Source organism: Kogia breviceps, chromosome 6, assembly GCF_026419965.1.
Source record: "Kogia breviceps isolate mKogBre1 chromosome 6, mKogBre1 haplotype 1, whole genome shotgun sequence".
NCBI classification, from domain to species: Eukaryota; Metazoa; Chordata; class Mammalia; order Artiodactyla; family Physeteridae; genus Kogia; species Kogia breviceps.
The window spans coordinates 95,101,286-95,114,162 of NC_081315.1; the positions used below are offsets into that span (position 1 = coordinate 95,101,286).

Below are 12,877 nucleotides of genomic sequence, written 5' to 3' on the forward strand. Positions count from 1 at the left end.
TAACAACATGAATGGACTTGGAGGTTATTATGCTAAGTGAAATACATCAGAGAAAGACAAATACTGTATGATATCACTTATATGTGGAATTTTAAAAAACAAAATTAGTGAATATAACAAAACAAGAAAGACTCACAGATATAGAGCACTAGTGGTTACCAGTGGGGAGACGAAAGGGGAAAGGGGCAAGATAGGGGTGGGGAATTAAGAGGTACAAACTATTATGTATAAAATAAGCTACAAGGATAAACAGGGAATACAGCCACTATTTTATAATACCTATAAATGGAGTATAACCTTTGAAAATTGTGAATCACTGTTGTACACCTGAAACATATAATATTGTATATCATCTATACCTCAATTTTTTAATGATATTTATACATTTTTAAAATCATGTAATCCACTCTAGCAATTTTCAAGTTTATATTGTTCTTGCAACAATAAAAATGGTCAATTTTTATATTCCCAGTTCTTTGCATCATTCTGACACAAAACAGTCACTAAAAAATGTTCAAAACTATGTGCATACACACACATTCACTGAAGTCTGACTTTCTCACTTTTAGCCTCTGGGTTTTTTAGGATCCATTTCGACCGACCTAGAACCAAATACTGGATGCACACTACAAGGTAAATTTTAAAAAACAAATTCAAGAAACAGCAAAGGATACCTGTACCACAGCTGGACAAAGATCTGGAGTAGCTTTTTTTAAAATTTGGTACACACAAATACAGAAGAAAGATATATCAAGGATTAACACAGTCTGAATGTTTGTGACAAAGTAGAAAGAAAAGGGCTTCCCTGGTGGCGCAGTGGTTGAGAGTCCGCCTGCCGATGCAGGGGACACGGGTTCGTGCCCCGGTCCAGGAAGATCCCACATGCTGCAGAGCAGCTGGGCCCGTAAGCCATGGCCGCTGAGCCTGCGCTCCGCAACAGGAGAGTCCACAAACAGTGAGAAGCCCGCATACCAAAAAAAAAAAAAAGTAGAAAGAACAGATGAAGATGACAGCAGGAAAAGAGGAAAAATTACATACTTGTCATTAATGGAAAAATTAAAAGATTTATTGCTGGAGACTAGGAGTAAAGAAAAAAGGAAGTTAAGATTATCTATTACTCAACATCATATATTTTTTTTTTGTTTGTTTTGTTTTGTTTGTTTTTTTCAGCCGTTCCGTGGCATGTGGGATCTTCCTGGACCAGGGCACGAACCCGTGTCCCCTGCATCGGCAGGCAGACTCTCAACTGCTGCACCACCAGGGAAGCCCAACATCATATATTTTTGAAAGGAAAGAAAAACAATAGTGCAAAGAAAACATAAGTGCAATAACATGGACCCGTACACTGTGCTGAATAGCAGGAAAAAATTTCAAGTAAGGATTTTTAAACCTTTTTCACTTATTGAGAATCACTTAAGAAACAATTACAAATCACTTTCATTACTCTGGGGGTTTGTGATGAGGTTTCTTACTATTTTTTAATTACCTAAATAAGATACTCACTTCAAATATTTTCAAAACTTAAAAACCAGTTTTTACTTAATTCAATAAAATCTTCTTTGACATTTTCAGTTCCATATAATGTCAAGTTTAGGAAAATCAAAGAGAGAGGTAGAGAAAGCTAAAATGACTAAAGGAAAAAGAGTAAGTTACAGAGGCCAAGATCCAGGCACACAAAAAGATAAATTCATTTGCAAGAACACTGGGACAGATACAGGCACTTGAGTTCTGAAATGAACTAGTCCAAGTAAACTGTGTTAGTCATACTCTGGTTCCCTGGTCCTGGGGTGGGGGGTTTACCACTATCTTAAGAAAACACTGAAAAGTCACTATTAAACATTCTAAAACTAATCTTAGCCTTAATCCTAAAGTTGTTTCACTTTAGACAAGATGGTTGATAAAGCCTAACAGAAAGGAAATTACTCTCAGGACTGCAGCCATGATGGTTGTGCAGTATGACCTCAAGGGCCAAATGAAATAAAGCCAAAAGTCAAATCAATCATTGGCTTGGGGTTCCCCACCCCCAATTTAGAACTTTCCTAGTAATGAAGTTCTCTGAGGAGGAAATGTTCAGGTAGACTAGAGGAACACAGACTGAGGACACAGGCTTAGAGGAGAACCAACCTTAAATCTGCAACAATGAAACCAGTCAAGGAGAATAGTTACTGAAGGTAGGATTAGAAAGTGTCAAGACGGACTGAATATCTAATACCTACTAATATAAATATCTAGAAGGATAAGGAAAGGAACAAATCATTTAGATTTGGCATTTGAAATCATCTACAGATCAAGTGTGAAATTCACACAATGAAATTCAAAAGTTAATTTTGAAACAAATAATACATCAGTACTCTGAGACACTGTTATTCAAATGGTGGCTGGTGGGGAGTTCAACCCTGACGCATTGTAATGTTAGTTCAATCTGGAAACAGTTATCCTTTGTTAAGGAATAAACATGCATTTTTAAATATGGAATACTAAAAAGTTTCATATAAACAGTTTGTAAATCATCACATAAGTCCAATCATATACAAAAATGGTAATTTTTTAATTAAATAGGCACATTTGAAATAAAGACACTCTACAACAAAGTGTTCCTTCTTGCCTATTTTCAAGGACTTGTACCAATTTAAGTCATTTTACAAACTCTAGTTTAAAGGTTTAAAGGCAATTTTTATTTCTTAGACTTTATATAGATTCCTTTCTAATCTAACCATAAAGGAAATTTTATAAAATTTCCTCTAAACATTTTCACAGCCACTGTATCTTTTAAACTTTCAAGACTTCCACCTCTATATAGCTTACTAATTGGCCTCTTTATTTATCTCTCTTATCTCACTTCCATCCACCTAGACTTAGCTTTTCAAACACTGAGGTCATGTCACTCCCATGTTTAAAAACCACAGGGCTTCTCAACCCCTGACAGGATAATAGATTTAGAACTCTAAGTTCATGAACAAAACATTCTGAAAGGTCAAAATACCTTTTTAAGCCTTTCATTTGACCTTAAAATTTAAAGTAAACTTACATTTTCCATAACTTGTGCACGTTTAGTATTGTTAAATGTTTTAAATTACTATCTATTAAATATCTAATGTTTGCTTTCAAAATAATCTAGTAAAATGAATATGCCAAGAAAATGTATCATAACTTTCCTGTGGCTTTCCATACTCCCCAGCACATGGCTGAGTACCCCAGTTTTAGATGTGCTGACATTTTGATAAACAGGGAATAAACTAGGGAATATTAAAGCTCTTGATAATTTGGCCAAATCTTTCTCCTTGCATTTCTGCCACTCTAAATACAACCTATGCTTAACTCTAAAGAAAACTATTAACTTATTCCTTATTCTTGCATACGGTTTCCTCCTTGAAAGCCTTTTCACTCATCTCCACAAGTCCTATCTATACATCAAGGTCCAGCTCAAACTCAACCCTCCTCCAAGTAATAGTCTCTAGTAGCCTTTCTTTCTCCAACATTTTTAGGTCTGTTATTGTTAATCACAGTCTATCTCATTATTATGTCTAGTTGTGTGTATAAGGAAGCATACAACATACCAGCTAAGAATCAAAGCTTTGGAATCAAAGAAACACAGGTCAACATCAGACTCTGCTACTTACTAAATGTAACCTTGGACAAGTTACTTAAGATCATCCTGCATCAGTTTCCTCATCTCTTACATGAAGAAATAAACTATCTAACAGAATTAATCTCACAATCAAAAACAGTGATGTATATAAAGCACTTAGCACAATACTGACTGCCAGTAATAGTTTAATAAATATACCTATTATTCCCAATAGGCAGACCCATGTCTTAGTCTCTTTTGTATTTTTTCCCATTTGTACTACATGGTATTCGGCATACACTTAATAATTGCTTGGCTGATGAAATCTGATCAATTCAGAAGTAATCTCCTAGGTAGGTCTTAATAAGGTAAGGTCCAAATTCTGGCGAATATCAAAAATGGCTTGCTAATCATATTATTAGCTGTTAATTTTAACATTAGCTTAATGAGTTCAAACTTTAGCTTCCCTATACACAAATATAGATCTCCATGCATCATTCCGAAAATGTTCCACACTGCATTACTATCAATGAGTAGGGAAATATTCGAAATACTTGATACAGTTACTCAAAAGTCTAAATTAATCTAAAAACATTAGCATGTATCCAATCACAAGGCAAACCTTTAGCAAATTAAAGAATTCCTGTGTGGATCCTATTGTTAAAATTAAACTAAATCCTGAACCCACTTTTCCAGCTGGCCCTCTGAGTTTTTCCTGTGTCAGGGGATTCCCAACAGAGACCACTCAATTCTGCCATAGGATTCTCAAAAACAGTACCAAGGGATGCAATGTTTCCAGACCAATAAGATTACTACCAATTCTTAAATGGTCAGAATAGACTAGATCAAAAGGGATACGAGTATATGCATTAATTCAGTAATCAGCAACAGGAAAAAGAAAAAACAACCTAGAGCAATGATCAAAGACTAGTAAAGAAAGGGACTGGTATGGGACTTCCCTGTCGGTCCAGTGACAAGACTTTGCTTTCCAATACAGGGGGTGCAGGTTCCATCCCTGGTCAGGGAGCTAAAATCCCACATGCCTCACAGCCGAAAAAAACAAAACATAAAACAGAAGCAATGTTGTAACAAATTCAATAAAGACTTTCAAAATGGTCCACATCAAAAAAAAAAAAAAATTTTTTTTTTTTTTTTTTTTTTTTAAGAAAGGGACTGGTAAATGTTAACTAACTATGGGAAAGGGAAAAAAAAGGATACAGCAGAAGACCTAGCCATCAAAAGGGCAGCTTCAGGAAATCCTAAGCTAAATTCAAAAAGAGTGACTTCACAAAAGGAGGAAAAACATTTTCTAACACTATGTGAAGTACACTATGAATTTAACTATTGTCACAATGAAAACATTAACACGTGCAAATTCACAAAATATTACTCAAAGTAACATATATATGTATATATATCATATATAGAACAAAATATACATATTTTGTTAGAATAAATAATTGTGTTCTATAAACTTCGATATATGTATGTATATGTGTATGTCTATTGTATATATGTGTGCCCTTTCATAAGCTATTTGTCAGGGACCATATCTGGATGAGATCAATCACTGCCTACTGGGATCAATTCATAGACTCTGAATCTGTTAGGCAAAAAAGAAAAAAAAAGTGATGTTTTGAATTATTCAAACACTGCTTTAGATTATAATCAACAAGCACTCAATCACCAATCCCTAACTTGCTTTAAATTTCAATCACTTTGAAAGTAAGAACCCTAAATATAAATGTATTGTTATTATTAAATTATATTAAAATTTTATATATCAATAAATACACACACATATATATAACTTAAGCCCTTACTACACAGCATTGTAAATAGTTAATGGTTTCACCTTATCAAAACATTTGCACACACTGAATCCTGAAAAGGTAATATAAAAAAAGAAAAAGGGGCTTCCCTGGTGGCGCAGTGGTTGAGAGTCCGCCTGCCGATACAGGAGACACGGGTTCGTGCCCCGGTCTGGGAAGACCCCACATGACACGGAGCGGCTGGGCCCGTGAGCCATGGCCACTGAGCCTGCGCTCCGCAACGCGAGGGGCCACAGCAGTCAGAGGCCCCCGTACCGCAAAAAAAAAAGAAAATATAAACCAATATTCTTATGACAATGTGCCTGTTTATTTTGATGTGACAGTCTCTCTCTTTAAAAGAACAGCTGCTTGCTCAAAACTAAGCATGCAATAGATGATTTAAAGGCAATTTATTCTTAAAATACACTAAACCTCTAAAGTAAAACTCTTGAGAGGCAAACTTCAGTGGAAAAGACTGTTTTCTAGATTTTATTAGTAAGAGGCAAACTCTTATTAAGTTCCTAAAGGTAAGTATTTAAAATACTAACCTGAAGAGAAAAAAAGAGAAAGTGATTTGGGTGTCATTTTCAGAGCTACTAAGAATTCACAGTTAAATGACATCTTTAATACAGAGCCAGAGAGAACAATTCTCTCAAAATTCTTACAAGAATTTTCCATTTTCAACATTTACATGAAGTTCAGTTTCATTATTGAAACTCTCTATTCCATTTCTATCCGTTAACACTGCCTAGATTATAACAGTATTTTTTAAGTTCAGTCTATGGTTCTACTTCCTGAAGTGTACAATAGCAATAATTAATTATGTTCTGGGTTTAGCACAACATTTACAAATGGAAACCACAAAAGAAAGCACTATTCATACAATCAGAATAGGAAGGAGCCCTATACTGACCATATAATTCAAAGAAATTTTCAGTGTGCTCTAACTTTGTTGACTGTTATTTACATAAACTTATTAAAATGACCCAATTTAACTTGTATACTGTGTAATTTGACTATCTTAAATTTCAAGTGATTTACATGATTCAAAAAATCAATATTCAGGCTTCCCTGGTGGCTCAGTGGTTAAGAATCCGCCTGCCAATGCAAAGAACACGGGTTCGAGCCTTGGTCCGGGAAGATCCCACATGCCGCGGAGCAACTAAGGCCGTGCGCCACAACTACTGAAGACCGTGCACCTAGAGCCTGTGCTCCGCAACAAGGGAAGCCACCACAATGAGAAGCCCGCGCACCGCAACTCACTGCAACTAGAGAAAAGCCCGTGAGCACAAAGAAGACCCAACGCAGCCAAAAATAAAAATAAAAAAATTTATTTTAAAATCAATATTCTAACAAAGGGAAAGAATATTAAGAATATTAAAAATAAATTCCAGGGTCAATATTATTTTAGTAAACTTATTTTAAAGCACTACAGCACAACTAATTTTGTGTGATATATCAGACTTTTCATCCAATAAGAATCACCTTTCCTTTTTCACAATAACATAAATAACTCAAAGGAATTTAAATCTTCAAAAGGAAGGATTATAAACAGCTTATTAAAATAAAATTCGATCTTAAGTAATTTTCTTGACCTAATCTACATGATACACAACATACTGTTAGTGGTTAATACTACATTTTCCGAATCATGTGCCCTTTTAGCAACTACATATTGATAAAACACTAGCCAATTACTTATTAACCAAACTTTTCTGCTCAAGAAACCAAGAGCCACACTCCTATAGCTTCTAGAAAACCAAGTAATTCTGCTCCTTCCCTTCGTGCACGAGGCATTAAACCTTCATTAAACCTAGTTTTATCTTCCTACTTTCCCAATAATCACTATAAGACTATTCAAGCATAAAACTATCCAATCTATCCTCTCACTCAAACTCTATTACACTCCTAATACTGATCATTCTGTAATTGTTTTATCAAAATTACCCAGCGATAAGTCTGATGTTTCAATTTCCACTTAAAGGGTTTAATATACTTCAGGGTAAAGCAAGTTAAATATTCCTATCATTATGTTCCATACACTACAACTTCCAAAGAGCTTGGAAAGTTTACCAACACCCTCCTCTCTAGAATAGTAAACATCCTGTCATAGAACCCAGAGAATAGCTGCTTTGCTCTAAAGAACAGAGCTCCTGAGCTCCACTCACAGCAGCTGTTAGTAACTTTCAAACGCCTGTTGGACTATCACTTTGGTTAAATTACTGATGGGTCATCTTGTTCCACTTTACTTTTTCCTTTTTAGTCTTGCAATTATATAGAAAATCTACAAAGTACTTTTAAAAATAAAGTACAAAAAAAAAAAGCTTACTTTAAACTCCACTACTTTTCCAAAAGAAATCATTTCAAGATCCTTACCTTTTTACTTAAACCACAACCTATCAGCACTACATGACAATGGAAAGCTTTAAAAGGATTCAATTTTCTACCTCACCTTACCACATATGTTCGCCTGTTTTCAATAATTTCAAGAACGTTCCATATTTTTAAAAAGTGCTGTTGCAGTCTATCAGAACTGTGCTGCTCAAATACGAGCAACGAATATCCTGCACTTGGTAAATTTTCGGTATATTCCTGGTAACCTGCTCAGCTTTCTGCACCCTTTGCACCCAGTGATGCTCCCACCAGCAAATACTATCTATCCATTCTTTAAAACGGTCTTCTCCCCACTCCTCAAAAAGTCCACATCAGACTTAGAGGTTTCCGCATGCTAATAAGGAACCACTAAATACCACTAAGTATTATGACTCTCAAAGAATCCTCTCCAGCAGCCTCCCCTGGGACATTGGGCTCAGCGGGTCTCTGAACCTGTGAGACTCGCTGCCAGCTGCCTTTGCAACAGCAGCACCAAAGGCGGACTCAATACCGCATTGCTGCTGACTTCTTCCAGCAGCTTAAAAAAAAAAAAAAATCAGTCCAGTACCCTGCAGACCCTGCTGGCTCTTCTGCAGCACGGAAGAGAAACCACCGCATTGCTCAGCGTGGAACACCGGAGAGCAGACTTAAGGGCGGGGAAGCGACTGCCCTCGAGAGGCTTTGACGAGGGCGGGGTATGAAGGGGTAGAGGGAAGGCGTCGGGAGTGCAGCGCCCAAGCAGCTGCCAGGGCGCTGGTGTCTGGGCACCCGGCTGGGCATCGCGTACTGACGAGGGCCGTCGAATAGCAGGCGCCGGGCAGGGGGCGCGGGCCCCTCCCGGGGATGGGGGTCCCGCAGCGCCCGGCCGAGCCCCGCCCGCCGCCCTCCCGGCCCTCACCTGTCATGAGCGCCGGGCTGTCGCCCCCCGCCGCGGCGGGAGAGGAGGCGGCCGCCGCGGCAGAGCCCGCCGCCCGCCGTCCGCGGAGGTGCCTGGGCACCAGCTCGCATCCGTCCGCCGCGCCTGCCACCAGCAGCCCGAGGACCAGCAGTGCAGCCCAGCGCCGCCGCCGCAGCCCGCCCGAGGCCGGGCCGGGCGTCGTGGCGGGATGAGGACGCGGAGGAGGAGTGGGGGGAAAGCGCGGCGGCGCCCCAGCCGCCAGCCACTCGCCCGCTTCGCGAGGCGCCGCCGCCTCCTGCGACTCCTCGGGCCGCCCCCGCCGCCTCAGACGCGAGCTCCTGTCGGGCTCCAGCCTGGTCCCGTCGGCACCGGCGGCCTCTGGAGCTCGGGCCCCGGCTGCGTTCATTGGTTTCGGTTATTTAAAAAAAAAAAAAGGTGAGGAGCAAAAAGGTACGTCGTCTTCAGGCCGCGCGCGACAGTCGCGCTGCTGCGGCAACAAGACTGGGATCCGCTGCTCTGGCGCCTCCAAACACCAGTGCCGGCGCCGCCGCCGCCGCGGCGCATCCCCCGCCCCCTCCGGCCCGCGCCCGTCGTAGTACCACGCTCGGCCCGGACGCCTCCTCCCCTCACACATTCGCTCGCATACCAATCCCCCGCCTCCTTCAGCCCCTCCACTGCGCAGGCGCGACGGGGCTGCATTGGGCCTGCGCGGCACGCGAGCCCCGCCCCCGGAGGCGTTTCGGTTAGGACTAGAGCGGTGGGGTGGTTTCCAAGGCTTTCGCTGAGCAGCAAAGATAGGGAGTGGGGAGGAAGGCGGAGATGCCCCCTTCCCCCATTCACGTCCCCCTCCCCCATTCACGCCCCCACCAAGCTTGAGGCGGCGGGGGAGGGGGAGCGGGAACCGGAACCAAGGGGACGGGGAGAAAAGTACGGACATCCAAAATCGTTTGGGCGACTTTTAACCGTGCAGATGGCAGCAAAAATAATTGCATAGGTCAGAAAACCTTGTAATCGGAAACAGCGGCGTCTCCAAAATTTCGGTATAGGTGGGGCTTACAAGAGGCTATAGCAGTATGGAAATGGAGGTAATAGCGTTTTATTTACTTACCGAAGACTTAAAGGTCTTGCTAAGTGCCAGTGTGCCAGGTAATATCCTAAGCGCTTTACAGATTTACACATTGTAACTCTAAAAGTTAGTAATATCGTTTTCATCCTCATTTTACAAAAGAGGAAACTAAGGCTGAGAAACGTTATTTGCCCCCAGTTTCCACAGCTAAAAAATGGGAGACAGTGCCAGATTTAGCGCCACTGAATGTAAATATTGAAAAAGATTTGGTCTAGCCTCTACTCTCCTGTGTTCAAACATTACCTGAACTCATCACCCTCATCACCTCCCTAACCGCACCCCACCCCAAGGAGTCTTTGCTGTCAGCTGAATAGGTTGACAGAAAAACCGTGTTTCTAAGCGCAAAGGTCCTGTTTGTTATTGGGTTTCTGTTATTGGGTTAGGGTTTTGATTGGTTTTTGATTGGTTTGTTTTCTCAAGTCAAGAAAATACTCAAATTACGCAATCTCCCAAATAATTTCTTAGGCAGTCTGACCAACATAACCATGAATGTCACTGACTGTGGAAGGACAGATGCACACTTCAGAAAAGAACTAAGAATTTCTTTGAGGCTAATCAATCTATCAACAATGATTTCTTGACAGACTTCTTGGGGACACGGTGTTTAGGTGGCAATTCTTTATAAGGCATCAGGGAGATTATATTTCCCCTGCTGAAAGGCACAGCAATCAAGTCATATATTGGCTGAATGTCCTCCAAAAGGAGATAATTGTGCTAGAGGGCCAGAAAAATATAAAGAAATAGCAGGCTTGTTTTCTGCTCTCCAGAATGCAACATTTCATTCAACATTAACTGAGTACCTAGCATGTGCCAGGCAGAGTACTTAGTAGTGGGGATTCAAGGAGGTATAAGTGAGACACTTGCAAAAATCAAGTCAGTTCAGAGATATAAAACAGAGAACACCATTCCTGCCTGGGGAATCTTACAATCTTGCTTAGCAGATAAAATTTACACCCATTAAACAATTAGAGGCTAATACAAGGTAGTAGTTAATCAGTTAAATTGGGCAGAGCAAGCTGTTACTGCTGTTTCAATAGCAGTATGAAACCACGAACAAATTAACAAATCACTGGGTCCAAGCTTCTTTAAACAAAGATGATATGGGCTTTTTTTCTCTTTCTTTTAAAGACAGATGTTGGCACTGAGATGGTACTGGATTGGGGCTTATGATTGTTTATTCTTCTCACTACTAGAGCCACAAAGGAGTTACAGAGGTAGAAGAACCTCCAAGCACTAAAGAGACCTGTCTCAGGCAGGCCAGGGTTCAGCAAGACATCCTCCATCTCCTATCATCTTTGTCATGGGTACCAAAGTTTCCTGCTGTTAAATGAGTGGCCAGAATGCATCTTCTTGCTGAACAGAGGAATAGTTATCACTGTGCATCGAGCAGAAATCTAGGTGCAGAAAAAAGAAAGTCCATTGCTTTGGAAGACAAGCCTATCTCTAGAATTACAGATGCTACAATTTGCAAGCCAAACGTAAAGACAAGGTTCCAGTTGAAGCAATCGCTTCCTTTTCTTCTCAGGTTTCCTGTTCCACCTCCAAGCCTTTGCTTTCCCTTTTCTTACCTCCAGCCAAATCCTATTCAAAATCCACTTTGACCCCTTTTCCCTGACACCTACTTACTCCTATAGCCTAATTTATACCTTTTTAACGTCCAAATCTCACGATTTACCATTTATTTACCGAATGTATTGTCTAATTTTCACCCATTCATGACTTCAAGCGTCTGACAGGCAGCAGTGAGCTTTGAAATCAGACAAACCTGGTGGCAAGAGCAACTCCACGATATTTCAGCTGTGCGACCTGTAGACAAGATAATCTGTCCTGGGTTTCCAAAGAGGAAACTGGGGACCACGTAATAAACCCGCCTCACAGGGTTTTTGGTGGCAGCGGGAGACTGAAATAACAGGTCAGCCATTGCGCGGTGCCCGGCACACAGACACGTAGTCATCCCAGGGGAGAACTGGCCCCAGGCTCTGGGCGTGTATTCTAAGCGTGTTCCTGGCTTAGGAAAATTGCATCGCACTTTGCGCGGTGGATTGATTTCATCTTCCGACAAATCCCTCACTCTGTGGGGCGCCCAGCATAGACGCACACTAGGATCCGTCCACCCGGGCCCTCTCCATCCCAGAAGCAAATCCGCCCTTCTGAAGAGTCTGCCTCCTTCCGCATCACCTTTTTCTCCCCCTTCTCCCCGGCAGCCAGAACTACCCACGACATCCCACCCGCTCCAACCCGGAGAACCGGATTTGGTCACTCGCGTGAGGCCAGCAGCGCGCCTGCGCCGCCCGGCAGCCTCGCGCATGCCCGCTGTCTCCTGCCGCTTTTCCCCAGGTGCGCGAGCTCTCAGGCTCCCGCGATTCCGGGACGCCGCGCGCGGCTGCCCTCCCGGTTTCCGGCTCCCCTTACGTGGGCGGCGCATCCTTGCACCCGGCAGCCAGGCGATGACGTTGTGACGCGGGCGGGCCGTGGGTGGGCGTGGAGCGAGAGCAGGGATGTGGGTGGAGAAGTGGGAAGCTCCAGCCTGTGGTTAACCGAGAGGGGCTTTGTCTTGCGACTCGCACCGCCCACGGAATTTCTCCGGTCCGCCTGTGACCTGGAGGGCGGTTGCAAGTAGGATTTCTCACCTTCGACTTCGTGTCCCTGGAATATCGGGGGCTGACAGAACATCATCCGAGAGCCCGCTTCATTTGCTCATCCTGGTTAAGCCCCTCGGAGAAATGCAAAGAGCTCCCTTTGGTGGAAGCACCGTTGCGTACCAACCTTTCTATGTTTTCCCACTAACTCCCCACACTAGCTTGCTAGGGAATCGAGGCCCGGAGAGCTTTGGAAACACGTCCAAAGTGATACTGCTTATATGATGGTTCCAGTATCTGATCAGTGAAGCCTCCGCGTATAAATATGGCCCTCAAATTGTTGAATAAATTAAAGCACTAAAAAAAAGTGACACATTGGGAGTAACTCATTAGCAAGATTCCTTCCCCCTAAAGCCAATAGGCATGGAATATTACTCACCTAATCCAGGGAAGGTGGTAAACCTCATACCATCTTTCTGCTTGAGTGGAGAAAGGAAGTCTCCTAAAAGGTGTCGTGCATCC

General features: G+C 42.0%; 1 protein-coding gene across 5 annotated transcripts in view; it reads right to left on the minus strand.

Annotated features, from left to right (window-relative positions):
- STIM2 (stromal interaction molecule 2) overlaps positions 1–12,464 on the minus strand; it is a 178,736-nt gene extending 166,272 nt beyond the window's left edge. For 2 of the 5 annotated variants that reach the window (XM_067036314.1, XM_059067732.2), the window contains exon 1: positions 8,651–9,144. In XM_067036314.1, the coding sequence (XP_066892415.1) occupies positions 8,651–9,056 (406 nt within the window). In that variant the 5' untranslated portion in view covers positions 9,057–9,144. Of the gene's footprint in view, positions 1–8,650; positions 9,164–11,541; positions 11,563–12,406 lie in introns of those variants that run through there. The other 3 variants (XM_067036315.1, XM_067036316.1, XM_059067729.2) reach the window with 3 other exon arrangements.
- Positions 12,465–12,877: the final 413 nt, after the last annotated feature.